The sequence below is a fragment of the Athene noctua genome, chromosome Z (assembly GCF_965140245.1).
Source record: "Athene noctua chromosome Z, bAthNoc1.hap1.1, whole genome shotgun sequence".
NCBI classification, from domain to species: domain Eukaryota; kingdom Metazoa; phylum Chordata; class Aves; order Strigiformes; family Strigidae; genus Athene; species Athene noctua.
Window position 1 is genome coordinate 55,352,051 of NC_134077.1, and position 19,934 is coordinate 55,371,984.

General features: G+C 41.0%; 1 protein-coding gene across 3 annotated transcripts in view; it reads left to right on the top strand.

Moving 5' to 3' along the window:
• The first annotated feature begins 7,493 nt into the window (after positions 1-7,493).
• The window catches only part of UBQLN1 (ubiquilin 1), a 36,753-nt gene continuing 24,312 nt past the window's right edge, over positions 7,494-19,934 (top strand). For all 3 annotated transcript variants that reach the window (XM_074932306.1, XM_074932307.1, XM_074932308.1), the window contains exon 1: positions 7,494-7,767. In XM_074932306.1, the coding sequence (XP_074788407.1) occupies positions 7,612-7,767 (156 nt within the window). In that variant the 5' untranslated portion in view covers positions 7,494-7,611. The remainder of the gene's footprint in view (positions 7,768-19,934) is intronic.

Sequence of the window (19,934 nt, forward strand, 5' to 3'; positions counted from 1 at the left end):
AGCCAGTCCTCAGAAATTAGAGGGGCCAGGGGTGGCTGGACTTACCTCTTAACAAGTATGCCAATTATGGTCTTAACTATAGGCCTGACACCAGATGCACGAACAGCCCGTATGCTGTAGATCCAGTTGCATTCAAGAGAAGCAGTCAGGTTTACAAGTAGTACGGTTTATTCTCATGCAAAATCTGCAGATTCTTTAAGATTGCCTGTGATAAATGCACGAACTGCAGGTTGGGTATATAGCACTACACACAAAAGAAAAACGATTGCATTTGCACACACTTAATTCCCAGACAAGCACTCGGCGTAGCCAAGGGCTCAAATTTTACCAAAAAGGGTCCTGGGGCGAGGGATGAGGAGCACAAACCTATTGATCTGTCCCTCTGATTTGGTATCAGATTATTGTCCCTCCAAGTTAGATACAAACTCCGGGTAGTATTTATCTAAGTACGTATGTGTGAGTGGGTGGGACTGTGGTCAAGCCGTTGTTTCTTGAGTAACAACACAGCACATTCCTTGGTGTGAGGATGAATGAGAGACAAGGTCGGTGGAGTACTGCAAAACAGTCCTTGAGAGAAGGGGAAGAGCAGGAGATAAATCTGTCCTTGAGATAAGTAAAAGAACAGGACCGTGCAGCCTCCACCTTGCTCCACATTCCTCCTTGGTGCCACGGCAACACAAATCACTGGATCTCCATCTCGTCCTGTGTTTGTTCCAGGCACCATGTGTCAAGGAAATGCGTGTTTTACAGATTTTTTTGCTGTTTTGCTTTTCCCACGCTTCCAGCACTCTCCCATGAGGACAGGCTGAGAGAGTTGGGGTTGTTCAGCCTGGGGAAGAGAAGGCTCTGGGGAGACCTTATAGGGGCCTTCCAGTACTTGGAGGGAGCTTATAAGAATGGGAGAGAGACTTTTTAGCAGGGCCCATGGTGACAAGGGGCAACAGATTTAAACTGAAAGAGGGTAGATCTAGATTGGATTTAAGGAATAAATGATTTCCTGTGATGGTGGTGAGTCACTGGCACAGGTTGCCCAGAGAAGCTGTGGCTGCCCCCTCCCTGGCAGTGTTCAAGGCCAGGCTGGACGGGGCTTTGAGCAACCTGGGCTAGTGGAAGGTGTCCCTGCCTGTGGCAGGGGTGTGGACTTGCATGATCTTTGAAAGGTCTCTTCTGACCTAAACCGTTCTGTGATCTGTATCCTTTTCATACCTACATGGGTTTCAGCTGCAAAATGTAGAAGCTGATATGTGCAACTACCATGTAAAAAGAGCTTTCTTACCTGTTAGGTCTGAAAAGTGCCCTATGTCAATCTTCAGAGCTTGCTTAGTAATAATTTCTCTTGTGCTAAGAGACAAAGCTCAAACTTTTTTTTTTTTTTGTGTCCCATGTTGTCAGTGAATGCAATATGGCTGTAAAAATGCAGAATTGTTTGTGCAGCACTGAATGTAGTACTAAATCCTGGGATCTTACTTATTTTGGCATAGTTGTTGAAGAGGAATGTTACAGAAATACAAGTAGAAGCTAGCTGACTAGAAACAGATTAGAAAATATCTGTAAGTTAGGAAATCAGCAGAGAACACAGAAGTTGGAAGGAAAGAACCAGAGAAGAGATCAAAGAGACAAAGCAAAATATCCATAGATCTGAAACCAGAAGACTTTTTTAAGAAGAGTATTTTTTTGAACACACTATAGCACTAAGACACTTCCAAAGCAAAGTATGTGCAAAGACAGCACTTCACTGTGAGGCAGATGAGGAAAGCAGGACAGAAGTCTATCAATAAAGGTACTGTGAATCTGTAAAGTTCTTCCAGTTAGCTGTGACTTCTGAAAACTAACACCTTGAAGATGCTAATCATAGAATAAGACTTTTCTAAGAAATCAGACATTTTAGCTAATAGTCCATAATTCAAATTTTATAATAATACTGGAAGACTTAACTGTAGCTTCACTGATTTGTTTGTCCTACCTTTTCTTTGTGTTTTTTGTTCTGGCCAGCTCTTTGAAAATAATTTCCAGGTACCACATCCTCAGGATGGAACCACTACCACTTTTTCAGAGAACTGTGAATGCTGCGACCACACATAACTTCAGCATTTTATCCTAACACATAAAACACTACTGGGTAGATCAAAGTAACCTGTCTTGTTACTACTAGTCTGGTTCAAACTAAAACCCCTTTATTTGGAGAGGTGGTATGCTTTTTCATTATCTGCTGCCCCACAGCAAATATTTACCAGAACAAGACCAAGACTTTTTTCTAATCAAATCATTGGTGCCTGTAACTTTAAGGTGTGAATCCTGTTTCAATGTGTTTGTGTGCAATTTTGAATTAGGAAATCCAGAATATGTATCTTTTCCCAAAATCTAATCAGTCTGTTTCAAGATGTCATTAAATTGCTAAGTTATATTCAGCGCGAATAATGCAAAGTTATATTGCCTCAGCTGTCTAGAAGCCAAAATCCAAAAGACTGACTACCTGCTATCCTATAAATGTGCCTTACTTTAAGTTTTAATTTGCCCTTTTGTCTGTATTTGACATAGGAGTTTTTTGGTTTGAGTTTTTTTTCTTTTAGGACTGTCAGTAAAAGCTTCCTCCCCCTAACACCGTACAACTAACCTGTGTTGTTTCTTGTGTTACTGAGTTTTATATAAATGAAAATTAGTTTGTGTAATGCTTGCTGTTAATAACAGAAAGAATTCTGTTAAAATGAAACATAAATTTTATTCTAAAACTGCATGTTCATGTCCTCATAAAAAGAACATTCTGTTTTATGTGCTAAAGAAATAGACGCACATTTCTAATTTGGGCAGTGCTGAATACAGCTCTCATTATTCAGCACAACTTTCCCTATTCACTACTTGGTGTATTAGCCTATAAATTACTGGAAATTCTTCTGTCAGCTGATTTGTTCTCCACTATGTTGCTCTTACTTGTAAATTTTTCTATGACTCTTGGAAAAAAAAAAAATGTATTTTTTCTTATCTAATTCCTTTTACACTTGTAATAACTGAATGTTCATAAAGACAAAGCTTTTTTATGGCTGTTGCAGGCTCTTTCAGGAGGGGATGCTCCCAGTATGCTTTCTTCTGCAAATTCAGCAGTTGTCTTGCTATTACTTTCGCACAATGAGTCACTTCAGACTGAGTGTATGTAACTTGGCAATAGCCAGTTTTGTCATTCTGATTTCCTGTACATATCTTCAACAGTATTCTGTATCTGTCCTAGTTACTTTGAAATAAGCTGTACCCTTTTTCTAAAAAAAAGGGTTAATTAAAAAAATTTTAAAATAATCAGAATCTCATAACCAAAGGTCAGGCGAGAAAGCCAGAATAAAGAGAAAGAAGAAAATGTTTCCGATTTATGGAACATTGGAAGGAGATTAGACTGCACAGGTGATGTACTACCTTTAATTAAGCAGTTAAAGCAATACTATAGATACAAGTTTTCCATGCTGAAATTAGGCATAATAACTTATTTTGGGGAAGAAAATCTGAAATGAGGGGAACTGTGGTGTCTTTGCCCAAAGAAATGAAAATCTTCACACAACAGATGTTAGGGAGACCAAGAGGTTGTTTGAAAAACCAAAGCACAGGGTACATGCAGATGGATATGACTAAATACATCTGCAAAACTTTAAATGCTATTTTTGTGACTCAAACTTAACAAAAATAAGCAGGGATAGGGCTTAGGTAGTAGAGTACAACTGGAAAATAAAACAGATCAGGATAACAGAAGCGATGACTTTTTCCTAGACTTCTGAGTGTGTGATTATAGCGAAGAACTAGCAGTCACAGTTAAGCTCAGGACTATTCCTGTCTAATGCTACTTCTATGGGTATCTTTAGTGTCTTCCAAAAAGTAAAGCAAACCCCACTGAAAGTGAGACAACAGCATTTCATTTATTAGAGTTACTGATGAGCTGACAATGATCTGGTTCAGATCTAACAAGGCATTCTGCTTGTGGTTAGCTATACAAAAGGCAGACTATCCACACAGTGAGCCCCATATCCACAGTAGAATACAACTGCTGTCTATCCAGTTACACTTTAGCATGCAGTTGTTTAATTTAACCCCTTTAACTGTGTCTAAAACAAGAGTCCTAACCTCTCACCCGGCAAACCAGGAACAAGATACAATATATAGAATATATTTTAAGGTCATGTATGTCCTCGTTTGAGTGAGTGGTAAGGATTTATGGAAGCAGGGGAGGGGGCTACAATGGTGGTCCCTGTGAGAAAATTCTTGAAGCTCCCCTGGCTCCAAATCTGACCTGCCTTTGCACCAAGGCCAGGCCAATTAGTGATGGTGGCTGCACTTCTGTGATAACATATTTAAGAAGGAGAATCTGGGAGGAGTGGTGGGAGTTGTGAGGAGAACACCTGTGTGCACACCGAGGTCAGTGGAAGAACAGAGGAGAAGGGGGGGAGGTGTGTGTGTGTGTGCCAGAGCAGAGACTCCCCTGTATCCCCTGGTGAGATGGCAGGGCCGCCCCCTGCCACCCATGGGGGTCTACGGTGGAGCAGATCCCGCCCCACAGCGGGACAGATGACTGTGCCTGAGGAAAAATGGGACCCTATGGGGAGAAGCCCCCGCTGTTGCAGTTCAGCACTGGGAGGATTGCCACACGTGGGGGTGACCCACACGCCCGTGGGAGTGACTCGTATAGGAGCTGGTTTGTGGGGGACTGTCTCCTGTGAGAGGGGGGCTGCGCTGGAACAGGGCAGGAATGCCAGGAGTTCCCCCCTCTGCTGCCTGAGGTGGAAAACTGTCAGGACTGACTGCACTCCCCATTCCCTGCCCCTTGTAACTCTGGGGGAGAGGACATAGAGATATCGGGAGCAAAGCTGGGCCTGGGAATAAGGGAGGGATGGGGGAAGGTGCTTTTAAGATGTGTTAATGCTTCTCACTATCTTACTATCTCTGTTAACTGTTGCTGTTGTTAGTGTCTGTGTTAAATTTATGTTCTTTTTTTTTTTCTTTGCCTAACGAGTCTGTCTTTTGCCTCTGCCTTAAAGGATGAACTTGTTCCTCCTTGTCCTTATCTCGAGTTCCTGGGTCTTTTTCTTCCCTCCTTCTCAGTGCTGGGGATGAAGGGGGGAGTGAGCAGCTGCATGGTGCTCAGTTGCCCTCTGAGCTCAAACCACAATTTGAGAATAAATCACAGGTGTCTGTGTTATGGTTTAATATTCAGAAATATAAGGAATGTTATGCATTGTTTATAGCAAAACTGTGAAGATTTTGCATGTACATTTTACTGTTGTTAGACCACCTAAGACTTTGTCTAGATTCAAAATTGCATCACTAATTTCAGGTAAAACATTAAACTGAGTTTAGCCAAACTGGTTCAAAACCTTTCATCAATATTCTTAATTTGGTTCAACTCAACTTCAGCCGGTAATTTCATTTTGATGAAAGATACTCTCTGGTCACTGTAAGTTCATTTTCTGTTTGTTCATTTAGTGACTTTTCATTGGTTTAGATAACTACTTAAGGAAAAAATACCGAATTGAAGACATCTAGTTGGTGTTGGGGATTAAGTTGAACTTCTGCAGTAAATACTGTAGCCATGAGTGAAGAAAAATGGAGTGGCATAAAAATTAAGCTGCTCTCTCTAATAAACATTCTGAATTATGTTCTTTAGGATCAGAAACTGATAAAGAGAAGTTGCACAGATGGAAGAAGTAGGAAATAAAAAGCTAGCAGAAAAAAAGTGCTTAAAATCCCATAATCTTAAGGAGGATTAAGTAATCAAAATTCTTTGGTCTATCATTTTTGTTTTCCATGCATTGTGTATAAGCAGTGTTCTCAACTGACTGTGAACATGCATGCGTGTTGTCCTGGTTTAGGGTGTTTTCCAGCTGGATGCTTCCACTACTGGCAAATGAGCTCCCATGTCTCTGTTATCTGTACCAAAATTCAGATGAAGAAACAACCATTCTTTGCTAACGTTTCCTCACTGCTTAATTAAGAACTTTCAATAGCTTTCAAGTTGTTTTCTACAAATTTCTATGATTTTTTAGTATCCTTGCCCCTTATAACAAATATACATCAGTAAATAACACTAATAATTATTCCTCTAACTTGTAAATCTCTGCTAACCATAAGCAGGTAGCAGTTGTGCTACTCCAGTAGACTCTACTCAAGTAACAATACAGTCAACATGAGCTCTATCTATAAATAAGAAGAGCCTGGGATGAAAAACATGTCCTTGCACTTTGATCTTATTGATTTCTGCTTGAAATCATTACTTGATTGCAGTGCAAAACGTTTCTTCATACTGTTACTTCACTCTGCCTGTTGATGGGACAACGTAGCACTGGCCGGTTTCGAAGTGCTCTTCTGCAGCAGAATTAGATACATTATATGGTTGTGACTAATGTGGAAAAGAAACAAGAGTGACCAAGGAAAGGCTTAGTTAAATATGCCTGAAATGATTTCTATCATCTGCAACAAAAGAAAGCTCTAGGACAGGCAAAACCTGGAATTGCCTTCAGCCAGTCTTTGCTATTCCTATTTTAAAACCTCCTAGCAGATCTCAAATTTCTTTAGAAAAAATTTAAAGGGCTGGAGCCTACCATGTTGTATTATGCCTTTTTAAAATATCAACTGAACCAATTTACATAGAGTTCCTGAGAAATTATCCCAACAGCAGACCATGCCAGCAAATCACCTGGTGAGTCAGGTTACTGTGAGAAATTCTTATTTAAGGAAAATGAAGAAAGGACATTTGAGTCTAGAATTCAAAACCACACATATATTTTACACCAAATCAGGAATAGGCATCCCGAATTTCCTGAGATGGGAAAATCACTCATATTTTGACAGAACATCTCATTTGGTGATATTAGATTTAACTAACAATTAGCGGGTTTTGGTCCAAGTTTGACAAATACCTGATTTCCAGCTATGGGATGCTTCCATAGCAATACTACTTTTAAAGTAGTAAATGTTTAGTATTTATTACTCTTTAGCTGGTGCCGAGTAAAAGTAACAGGTGTGATCTGTTTCCTTGACATGGGCTCACAAGCAGTACTGAGTTAGTTTGCTTGCGTTTTCCAAGACAAAAACCTCGCAGGTCACGACAGGCCTCTGTCAGGCTACCTGTCGCTGCGTTACCGACCACTGCTCCTCCCGACGCTGTGAAACTCCCTGCACCGTTCTTCACGTATTTACCCGGAACTTCAGAACACAGAACTCCCATGCAGCTGAAAATAAATGTTCAGCTTGCCTGTGGCAGCCTGCGCAAGGGAGAGAGCGTCGCTTTCAGGCGCGTAATGTCCCGGCGCCGCAGGGCAGGGCCGGGCGGGGGGGGAGGGCGGGCCGGCCGCGGGCAGCGGAGCTTCCGGCGCATGCGGGGCCACGCGCCACCACCCGGCTCCTCCATCGCGCATGCGTGCAGCGAGACGGGCCAGCCCACGCCCGGGCAGGCCGCTCCCCTTTCTAGTAACTTCCCTGATGTGAGACGTCATAAGTGCGCGCCGCGCCCGGGCCGGTAGTTTCCGCCCGCCACTGCGGGAGCGGGTGTCGCGGACGCTGCGCGGTGCCGAGGGCCTGCCTGGAGCCGTTGGGAGCTGTGCGTCCGCCGCCGACCAGGCCTTTCATACGGGGAGAGGCATGTCGGAGAGCGCGGAGGGTCCCGCGGGGGGTCGCAGCCCCCCAGACTCCCCCACCCGGGGCTCCGCCGCCGAGCCGCGGATCATCAAAGTCACTGTGAAGACTCCCAAAGAGAAAGAGGAGTTTGCCGTGTCTGAAACAAGCAGCATCCGGCAGGTGAGATGCAGTGGGGTTGGCTGAGGGGGTCTGGCGGGCCGGTGGACGAGGGGATGAGCAGCTGGGGCTGGGGGGGGCCTGGCGGGAGTAGCCAAGCCGAGGTTAGAGCCTGGGACCAGGTAGAGAGCGGCTCGGGAGAAGAGCTCACGCTTGCGATTCCCGCCCCCAGCGTTGCAGAGCGAGGGCCCTTCCCGGTGACAAAGCAGCTCCTGCCCGCCCCGACTGCTCTGGGCACTGTTGGGCGAGTACCAGGGCCGATCCCGGCCCAGGAGAGGGCTGTTGCCCTCTGAGGCTAGTGGGGGTAGTGAAGAAACCTCCCGCTTCATCTCCTCCTCCCCAGCTTCTCTCCTCCCTGTTGCAATGCTGAGAGCCGGCCCGGGAGGTCTATGTAGCTCCTTTTCTAACTGCGAGTTGTTCTGTCGAGCTGACTCAGTCTGCAAGTAGGAGTGTGCCTGGCTACTTAGCATGACTATAGAAAACGTCTGTAGACACCTTCGTCGCAGTGCTGTATTGTCAGTGGTTATTTTGATCTAAAACTGTCTTTAAAAAGAACGAGTAAGTTATGCAAAGATGTCTTCGTTTTAGGGAAGTCTTGTCTTCAGACTACATTTGTAGAGTTTGCAGTAAAAATAAAGCATTTCTTCTTCTGTACCTAAATGTTCTAGGTAATTGATGTGATACTTAGTATGGTGGTGCTGTCAGATAATTCTGAATTATTAGTGTCTTTTTTATGTTTTGTGGAAGTCCGTGCCCCATGGTGCCTTTGGCTCAACAGAAGCAGTGGTACCTACTGAATCATTGACGCTACTTTCTGCAACTCTTCTGTTTTTCTTGGAGGTTTTTCCATGCAAGTATTGACCAGAACTTCATTTATTTAGATTAGAAAGCTTCAAATCATGGAAGAGGTGTAATCGAACTGTAAGGTAGAGGCTCTGTAAAGCCTGAGGCTCCTAGTTGTGAAGAATGTAGACGTTGCTCTGCTAAAATACTACAGAAAATGAAGTTCCTGAAGGAGATGCAGACTTTATTTTCTATAGAATTTCTCGGAAATTCTCACTAAAATCTCACTGAATGAAGCAACTCGGTCAACTTCACATTTTTTTGGTATGGCTGATAAACTCAGACCTCACCAAAAAAGGTTACATGTGTGAGTGCCACTGGTGTCTAGATACAGAGATTGAAATCATTCTTTATGGATGAACTGAAAGACACTGTGTGATTATCAGAGGAGGATACTAAATACGAATTAAAGGCTCCCAGGTGTAAAATATAGTGCCAGCAGCTTAGCTAGAATATCAGACTCTTGCTCCATCTAGTTGCTGTGAAGAGACAAAATGCTGGTATTTCTTTGAAGTTTCTACCCATGAGTCTGTTTTAGATTCAGGGTTTTTTATTTCAGCATTTGGCTTATAAATATCCCAGACATAAGTTTCACTGAGGTCTTCTCTCTAGCTGCCAGAGGGGTGAGACTACTCTTGTCTTCATTGGTCTTTTTGGAGTTGCAGTATCATATGCTATCAGCTACTCTCTCTGCAGGCTTAATCTAGACATTTCTCCCAAAAATAAAATGACTGTGTTTGCTTTTTAATGTTGTCCACTGCTTTCCCAGCAATCTCAGTCTGAAAGGGGTGCTTTTCACTTCTCTGTTCTCCATAGATTTGTGAGCAGCGTCAATGCAGTTTTTGTAAAAATCTTTGCAGATTTTGTGTTTTTGTTTTGTTTTTAAAAAGAGGTTCATATACTGGATCTAACCTGAGGATCACATTTGTCCTGAAAAGCAGTGTGCTGTTAGTGTGGGTCCTTAGGGAATTATAAACAGATCTACTTAAAATTTGAATTTTGTAATATATTTGACTAACAAGATTGTTTCAGATGTGAATGCCAGTGGGGCTGCCAGGTTTTCCAATAAGCAATTGTCTTAAAACAGAATAGTTATACAACCTAACAAGAACATGGATTTTTACTAAAGGCAGCCTTGCAAGTGTAGGTAATTCACAGAACACACTGCTTAAAATGTCTTTGTTATCCACAGATATCTTAAACTCTGAATGTTGTCTCTCTTGGAGCTGCTGTTAAAATGTCAGATCTCCAGTTATAGCTTGGTTTCTGTGAAGTAAGATTGCCTCTGTGGGTCAGCCTGGAGTCACAGTCATAGCTAGCACTAAAAAATACACTGTCCCTGTAGTGTGACTAGTATTGGCTATCTGTCTTAAATTGTAAACATGAGCTGTTGTTAATAATAAGCATGAACAGTAGATGTGATGTTTCTAGATCCAGCCTTGAAAATATGTTAATCTCAAATACAGAACAACATGAACATCTGTTTAAATACATCTGGCATCAGCAAGTGGTTTGTTCTGTTGGCATAGATGGGCCAGCAACACCTGCCGTATTTGCAAGTTGGAAAAAACCCCCAAACAACCCTAAACTCATACAGGAAAATAAAACCCATTCAGTTGTATACTTCTGTAGTTGATATTATGACTTAGTGGTTTCACTTGTTTATTTGTTTGCAGTCATGCTGGAATGCTCTTTAGGTAAATATTTTGGATCATCAGGGTCAAATTTAGGACTACACAAAGAACGTTTTATGTTGCTCTGTAAATATAAATCTGGTTTGCAACCATCCTAAGTAAAGAAGACTTTTCCCTGTGTTAGAAGACACCAACAACATAGGATTTGCTATTGCTGATCCTGTGTTGTGCGGCTAGAAGGAAAATGCAGGTTGGAATGGAAAATAACCTTCAAGTATAAACCCCCTCTGGAAGGTCAGTTGTTTGCAAGTACCACCCATCTGTCTTTTTTTTTTTTTGGTGGAACCTATTTGATTGTGTTGAGCACAGTTTGGCTCAGTATTAGGACAAGGGACAAATATTTGCTTTCTTGACTGGGTATCATACTGATCTTGCTCTGTGCAAAGACTTGATGAAGACATGGTGGGTAAAGGTGAATACCTATAAGCCTGCTGAGTTTAGCTGACCCTGACAGTGCTGGCACTTTAGCTCAGTAAAACTGTTTGTCTTCTGTCTTTTTTTTTCCCCCCCCCCCTTTGATGTATTTTCTGAGTTCATGGCAATATAATCTTTGCAATTCCTTGCTTAGAAGAGTTAACTTTAATAATGTGTTTTAATAAAGCCTGTATACAAAGTGCACTCATGTTATGGACAGCTCATGTCTTAATGTCTTGGTGAATGATTTGAATTGTTTGAGTGATGGGGTGTTGAAACCAGTTACATGGAAAAACAGCTTTACTTTCATCATTTAGACTGTTTACACCATAAGGGAATTTTTTAGAAGAGTTAAAACTTGCTGAGATTTCATGGTGCACTTCTTGTAATGCCCAGTTCTGACATTTGCAGTGTTCAAGAGTTTATTGTAACTGGAGAGTTACTGTCCACCAAGTTGTGCGTTGTGTGAAAATGACAACTCTGAAACCAAATAACATGCTTTTCTGTATATTTCTAACTGATAGGCCAACAAATAGTGGATATAGCAAATCTGCACTAATAATTTCAGAAGCTTGCAGTTCTTGCAGAGAATTATTGTCAATTCTGTGATTATCTGAAAATTTCAGAGTAATGCCCATCTAGAAAAGTTAGTGAAATTCAGTTTAGCTGCACAGAAAATAGATTTGGTTCTCTTGTGGTTTTATTTTTTCCATTTTTGTTTAACTTCAGCCTTTTTATGGAATTTCTCTTCAGTGTGGAATACTGTTTTCAGTAATAGCATATTTAACAGCATGTAGTATATTTTTTTTAAACTAAGTGTACACAAATATTGTGCTTTCTATACTACAGTAAATTATAGATAAAAAATCTGGCCTACTGAATTGTATGTGTGAATGTATACATTGTGTTGAGACTCTGCTTTTTGTCAAGTGGGGGTCTTGTAAAGTTGTGTTCTCTGATTACGACTTGAGTACAGTTTATGGCTGAAACTTGAAATCCATAAATGAAGGGTTTCACATTTGTGTCTGGTTCTCACAATCTCAAATTGGTAGTATTCTGCTTAGAAAGATCACATGGGTGTAAATGTTAAGGGGAATATTGGGTGATGTGGTCATGGAGCGTCTTTCCTAACTTGCATGTGCTTTTAATATTTTATCTAAAGTTTTGCTTCTGAAGAACAGTTTAATTTAAATTCTTTTAACTTAATTCAACTCTGTCTGTAGTCCAGGGATTATTCAATGGTACTACCAAAAGAGGTGGAAATTATATAACGGAGTCAACTTTGTTCCTCTCTTTCCAAGATTATGATTTAGTTTTCTGTTGACACTGAAGGCACTTGAGTACATGAATTGTTTAGCATTAGGTTTTTCATTGTCTGGAGTCTCAGTGCATTGAAACACATCTGTGTGACTCTTTACGGAGTCGACCTTGCAATGTATTCTGGTTATTTGTGTTTCTTAAGATTTTTTTTTTCTCATTTTGGAAACTTTCCTGAAATTATTTTAGAGCAATGGTGGATGGCTTTTTGGTAGAATAAAAACTTTTAGAAGAAGGTATATTGTCAAGAAAGTCAATTGGCTTAGTCCAAAAGTATCACCTGTCCAACCATGGTACTTAGCAAGCGTTTTCTGATAAATGACAGGCAGGTATAGTAAAATAAAAATCCCTGTTTAAATAATTCTGTGAAGTGTCTTGTGTGCAGGTGCTTTTTTGCAGAGTTGCAGTTTAATTTTGATACTTCAATTATTCTATCCTTTTTAAACTTTTATCCATGTCAAATAGGACCTGCCTTTCTCCCGTGATTTCTTGTGGGTTTGTTTTGCTAGCATCTTTCACCTTCAGTCACGGGTGTCACAGAATTTTTAAAGATTTTCCTATATACTGTTCAGAATTTCCAACAATAGAGAAAACCCTGATGGACAAATAGCTGTGTTAGAGGTGTCATGGTAAGATATTCCATGTACTTAATTTAGACCCCAGTCAACATCTCAATCTAGTGACTATGAACCTTGGCTGTGTAAGGAGGGTTGCTGTCTAGGACTAAGGTTAGGCCAAAATCTTAAGAATTGGAAATACATGGCAACACGGAGAAAAATGCTTTTGTTTCGACTTCTTGTTGTTGATGGGGTTAATTGTTCCCTACCACTGACAGGCTAAAAAGAATGTTAGCCATTATGCTGGTAGTCAATTCATCATTATATTCTGTATCACCTTAAATTTAAAACTGATAAAGTCAGACTCTTTGAAGATGCTCACAAAGAAGGTCAGACAAGAAATTCTTCCTTGGCAGTAACTCAGTGTTTCCTCAGAAAGAATGGATGTTGCCCAAACTCCTCCCAGTGATGCTGAAGGATAAAACATCTTATGCTGTCTCATGAAAAATAGTATAGGGTAGATTCTCAAAAAGGAGCTCTAGTGAAAGAATCCTATTTACGCACAATACTTTTGTGCCCTTTTCCAGTTTCAGTGACTTTCTAGAGAAGAGACTAGTTCTGTTGCAAGTGCAACCCTTTCCACTGGTAGATTGCAAAGTGGTTTTATAAAGAAGGAAAGTCTTGCTAACCATTTTCACTAAGTCAAAGCATGGAGGAGTGGAATGGTTTGCTGATGGATGCCTGGAAGGGATAGAACTGACTAGATTCTTGAGCCCTTTTCACTAGTTTGCACTGCTGCAGTTTTTCTTTATAGGCTACTAGCCTTGTAAGCTCCTCAAGAATCTGAATTTGTTTCCTGAGATGAGTTTATTTTGTGAATTTGATTTGGTTGCAGTGATTTGAGGAAACTTGATTGTGAAACCACCATGGGTCATTGGCAAGGACATAGGAAGATAGTAACTCCATCAAGACATGAAAGACAGAATACACTTACAAAGAAGTCTACTTCTGGGTGTGCTTTCTAGCTACACTGTCTGCTGCAAACTATGGGCTGGAGGCCAAAAGTGCTTTCCTGCTTGAAGCCACAAATTCTTGTCCCTCTTCTACTATGATGTCCAAGAATTGTGCAGTAAAACCCTGTTTTAACTGTCTTGCTTAAATTCACAGTCAGGTGTGATTACCCAATATGATTCACCAGGAAAGGAGACCACAGCTATCAGTGGTTGTAGTACCATGAGTGTGTTTGCTTCCTTACTTCTTAGGTCAGGAAGACCTGTAGCCATTAATTCTGTTATGTAAAAGAAAGCTGGAGCTCATCAAAGTTGGCCTCTGTTGAAACTGTTGGGTGTGGATGTAAGAAAGACTGGAGTCCAGCTAATACACTTAACTGTGTGTGTTAATAGGAATGGCGGTTGAAAGTTTAAATGATCATGGGTGTGTTTTGAAACAGCAGTGCTGATCAAGGTAATATGATTTGAGAAATCTTTCTCTGTAGTAGAACTGTTTGAGGGACTGCTGGAAACATAAGCTGCAGTTCAGCCTGTTAGATACAAACCTTTGCTTCCATGTCATCCACTACTGTGTTCAAAGCAGAGTTTGCTGTGGGGAGAGTCAGCAACTTTGGGATTTTTTTTATTGTCATCTACTTAAAATTGTAGCTTAGTATTTTCAAAGCAGTTGCAGTTTTTAGGGGCCTGTTTTCTGTGACTTCTCAGTTGGAATTGGATGTCAGTTCCCTAAAGCCTCTTTCAGACTGTTACTGTAACTTAATTTTCAGGTGTATCTTATTAAGCCACACTTGAGAGGATTTGGGAAAGTATTTTTCATTTATTTGTTTTCTCCTTATTCCTTTTTCACAGCACTTTGTCATGTGAATGGATAGTAATGTTATTGGAGTTGCTAGTTTTGATGTCATACAGTGAGTCAGCAAAAGCTTTTGAATCTTTATATGGAGGTAACATACCAAAGGACAGTTTGCATGTTAAGATTTCTACTTTGCCTGAAATAACTTTTTACCAGGCTCTTTCTAGGCCAACTTGCCAGATGGTCAGATATTAATATGTTAATGTTTAAAGTATGGATCTGCTCTGCGAAGTGACAGTCCAAAACTCTGTTTTTAGTCAGCTGTTCTTCATGTGTATTCAGACATTTACTTTGTTTAGTGACAAAATGTTTACTTTAACTAGCCCAGGTATGAGTGTGCATTTGCTCAGCACAGGGCATCACCACTGTGGTGTCTACCTATACCTTGCAAAAACCTTCAGAGGCAATCAAGCTGAGCAGGTGTAATAGAAGTCCTAACTTGCTTCATGGAGCCTTTTTTTGTGTTAACATGGAACAAAAAAGCCAAGTTTTGTTCATGGAGTATTGGGTAGTGTTTTTAAAAGTTGTCTTTAAAAGATGAGGATATTTGGCATGAAAACTGAGAGTGTAAAAGCGAAGTGCTGGTGTGCTGCTAAAAAATTGTGCATGTTCTCAGTGTGAAAAATTACACTGTTTCTGTCCTTTAAAAAAAAAAAAATTGATAGAAACAAGTTAACTCTAGGTAAAATGGTAATGTGGGCAATGTGCTTCAACAATACTAGCTTCAGAGACTAGAGTTAGTGCAGTAGGAGAATTGGACAGAAATGCTCCTATTTGCCAGACAGGGACACTTTGAACTCCCACTTTTGATTTTCCCTGGTGGCAAAGTATTTTAACTGTAGTTTGCTGATAGTTCAATTGCACAAACTGAAGATTTAAACAATTCCAAAGTATATTTGCTTATAACTGGCTAAATGTGTATTAATTCCCATCTTCATAATCTCATTTCCTTTATTCCCTTTGCTGTTGATTGTGTATGTTGTATATGTTTAATTTGAGGCTTGAGTGATACTTTGAAGTTTACAGTTCTGTTTAGGGGAAAGAAAATTGGGATAGATGTCTTCACTGCTTATGCTGTCTTTTTTTTACTGTAGCTCTGTAGCACTCTCATTGTTTGAGCCCAGAGGGCAATTGAGCACCATTCAGCTGCTCCCTCCCTCCTTCCTACCCAGCTCTGAGAAGGAGAAAATAAAGGTGGTTTGAGCTCAGAGGGCAACTGAACACCATGCAGTTGCTCACTCCCCTCTTCTGCCCCAGTGCTGGGAAGGAGAAAATAAAGTAAAAGGCTCGGGAATCAAGGTAAGGACAGAGAGGAATGACTTACCCATTATGGTCACAGACAAGACAGACTTGTTAGGGGAAGAAAAAAACCCCATAAATTTAATACAGACTAGCAACAACACCAACACCTAACAGATAGAGTAGGACTGAGAGAAACATTACCACATCTTGAAAACCCCTTCCTTCCACTCCTGCCTTTTTCCCGGGCTCAGCTTTGCTCCCCATCTCTCTCTCTACCTTCTCCCCACCCAGAGGCACAAGGGGCAGGGAATGAGGGGTGCTGTCAGTCCTGCAGCCTCTTCCACCTCAGTGGGGTGGGGAGACATGATTTTGGCATTCCTCCCCTGTTCCAGCACGGGCCCTTCTCACAGGAGAGTGTCCTCCACAAACCAGCTCTGACATGAGTCACTCCCATGGGTGTGTGGGTCAGCCCTGCCTGTTGCAGTCCTCCCAGTGCTGAACTACAACAGCAGGGGCTTCTTCCCACAGGATCCCAGCTTTCTTCAGGTGCAGTCACCTGTCTTGGCATGGGACCCCCCCACAGGCTGTATGTAGGTCAGCATCTGCTCCACCGTAGACCCCCATGGGTGACAGGGGGTTGGGATACAGGGGAGTCTCTGCTCTGGTGCACCTCCCCCCCCTTCTCCATTCTTTCACTGACCTTGGTGTTTACACAGATGTTCTCCTCAACTTCCACAACTTTTCCCAGGTTCCCCTTCTTAAATACATTATCACAGAGGTGCAGCCACCGTCACTAATTGGCCCGGCCTTGGTGCAAAGGCAGGTCAGACTTGAAGCTGGGTGAGCTTTGAGAATTTTCTCACAGGGACCACCATTGTAGCCCCCTCCCCTGCTATCAAAAAATCCTGCCACTCACTCAAACCCTGGACAAACACCTAATCCCTTAAATTATTTGATGCCACTAAGAATGGTGGGAAGTTCTATATAAACTTCACAGATAAGGTCTGTGGGAGTAAGAATGCTGTTGCCAGTCATTTCTCTTGTCCTTTCACTGTTTGAATTTAAAGAAACTTCTGGATTTTTCCCTTTACTGTGGGGGAATGGTCTTGCAGTTCAGTTACCATTAAATACCAATACCATTCAGTGAAAGACAGACAATACTGAAGATAGCTCTTTGCCTCCAGAGGATGGTAAGGAGTCTTCTCTTCCACCCTCCTTGACGTTATTTCACAGTGCAGACAGTAGTGACTTGTGCCAAATCCAGCCTAAGGCTAATAATCTTCAAGTATTGGCAGGTATACAGAAGACTGACATTCATATTTTGTTGTGGGTTTTTTTGTTCCCCCAGAAGCAACATACTAGATATTTGGTTGTTTTTGTTTTTGTTTTTTAATTATCAACATGTATTGAAAACGGCTTTTGGAATTCTGCTTTATAAATGTACAGATGATTCTCTTCCCCCTGACTCAGCAAAAAATAGTGTGTGGACCTAATCTTTTATTGATTGGAACTTTGACTGTTAACACTAATCAGCAGACTCATTTGCAAAATATCTTCCACGGTAACCGAAGTTATATGTAGTAGTCTTCTGTGAATGAAGTGTCAAACAGAGGGCTTGGTCCTCCTTATACCTTGGCATTTCAGAAGTCCCAAGGTTGTGCTGAATGCAGGTGAAACTGATGAAGAGACCTAAGTCTTTTTGCATTTCTGTTAGGCTTTTTATATGCCTCAGCCAAAACTGGCTCAGTATTCTTTACAGTTTTATTATTGTGGCTGGAAAGAGATTTGTTGTGTACTTGGATCATGTATGTATGTTCTGTAGAGGTTTGGGGGGTTCTGGTGTATTGGCTGTTCCATTAATGTCTTACTGTAGTGTTATTTTTGCAGATCATCTAAATGACATTATATGCAAGTAGGGAAAAAGGGTGTAACCTTGATGCCTCTATACTAGATCTGTCATGCCTGTATACAGCATCTATATTAGATGCTGTTTGGTTATGTTCTATAAATGGTGGTTTGTTTCCTTGACCTTAAGGGTAAATAGCAGCTTCCAGAAATGTGTTACGGGGCTTGATTTAAGATAAACTAATTTGAAGGACATCAAACTACTCGAGTATGTCCAGAGGAGGGTGACCAAGGTCATGAAGGGCCTTGGTGGCAAGACTTCCAAGGAGTGGCTGAGGTCACTTGTCTTGTTTAGCTTGCAGAAAAGAGGGCTGAGGGGTGACCTCATTGCAGTCTACAACTTCCTCAAGGAGGGCAGCAGAGGAGAAGGTGCTGATCTCTCTGGTGACCAGCAATAGGACACAAGGAAATGGAATGAAGCTGCGTCAGGGGGAGTTCAGGTTGGACATTAGGAAAACAGCCTTCACTGTGAGGGTGGTCACTCTCTGGAACAGGCTCTCCAGGGAAGTGGTCATGGCATCAAGTCTGAGAATTCAAGGAGCATTTGGACAATGCTCTTAGTAATACAGTTTGCTTTTAGGTAGTCCTGCAAGGAGCAGGGAGTTGGACTCAGATCCTTATGGGTCCCTTCCAACTTGATATATTCTATGATACTGTAGTATAAACTATATTCGTAGAATCATCCTTCTAATGAGAACTAAGTTGTGGATCTCACTGTCACAACATATTGTGGGAAATACAATCATAAATGAGTTTGGGTAAATGACATTGGCACAGTATGATAATCCTTTATTCTTATGCATTAATCATACCAAATATTGTACATATGTACATAATTTGGTACAATAGTTGTACATGTACATAATTATTGTATGTATGTACATACATACAATTATGTGTATTATTTCTTCTGATTTTATGTTACTTTGGAATGCGTATTAAGGATAATTAACCAGAAGCATGCAGAATAGGAAGCAACTGCCTTAATAGTTGCTCTGCAGAAAAGGCTCTGGAGTTTGTAGCTGTTAAGTGAGTCAGCACTGTTACGTGAATATTTTCTCACATGGATTTCTCACTTTTTCTTATAAATAGGAATATAGCTTGCAGGATGTGGGGTTTATCCTTGTGTTCCACTGAGTATTGATAAGAACTGGTGTGCAATATTTTGGCCAGTAACTGGATTTGAAAATCCAGAGTAGTGTGAGTGATTGGGTTAGAAAACAGCCCTCAAGTAAAGAATAGCCTTACTGCAACCCTTTATTCTACAGAGAACAACAACCTGTTTGTGTTGTCCATTGTGGGCAGGACAACAAAGAAAAAGCATCAGGTTTCTTGGAAAAATGTAGCTGGGAATGTCAGGGAACAGACTAGATAAACATTTCAGGAATAATTTAGGTAAGTAACCCACTTTGGGAAGGAATGGGCTGAGTGACTGTCTGGAACACTTGCAAGTCTAAATATTGCCAGTATAAAGGCTGAATTAAAAGTGGTTTCCCCAAAAACTGGAACTAACTCTGTGAGTAGGCTTTTATCTAATCAAGGGCAACATCTTACCCAAACACAGAGGCTTTCTACCTCTGTTGTCTCTCAGATTCTTTTATTTTTTTTTGGGGGGGGGGGATCTGTTTTTTTTTCCTTCTATACTGTAAGACCTCAATTAGACTCACCTTCAAAGCATAATACAGTTGCATTTTACATTTTTAGTCCTGCTTATTATAAAATGTAATTAATATTAATAACTAATTGCAAGATTAACATTTTATTTTTCTATATGAAGTGAGGATTCCCTAGGATGTTTGGGATGTTTTTAAAGTAGTGTGGTCAACTTAATTTTAAAATGTTAAATAGGGTGAACATTTGAAGGACTTCTTAACTGCCTGAGATTGTTGTGAAAATACTTAGCCTCCTTAGCCTAGTGGTGTTGAATAAATTTAACTGGCTTTCTTATAATCAAGTCATTCCTTAGCATTTTTCTTGGATATCTTCCTTTTTAAGTTTTGTGAATTTTTTGCTTTCAGTGAGAGCATTTTTCTAGACAATAATAAATCTCAGTTGGAACTCAGTCAAAGCATAACCTGGTTATTATTGGCTAGGAAGGCAAGAGGGTATACAGTGGGCTTCCATGTTCAGTTGTTTTAATGAGGGTATGATTTCCTGGTCAGCTGAAGAATGTGTCTGTGCACCATGCCTTGGGTTGCAACTGCATTTCACGTAGCTATTTAATATGTTGAATGAGAAGGCAGAGACACCTGAGAGGTAACTTTTGCCTGTGTGGGAACATATGTCAAAGAAGAGAAGATACTTCTCTGTTCAGTTCCAGCAAAAGTGTAGACAG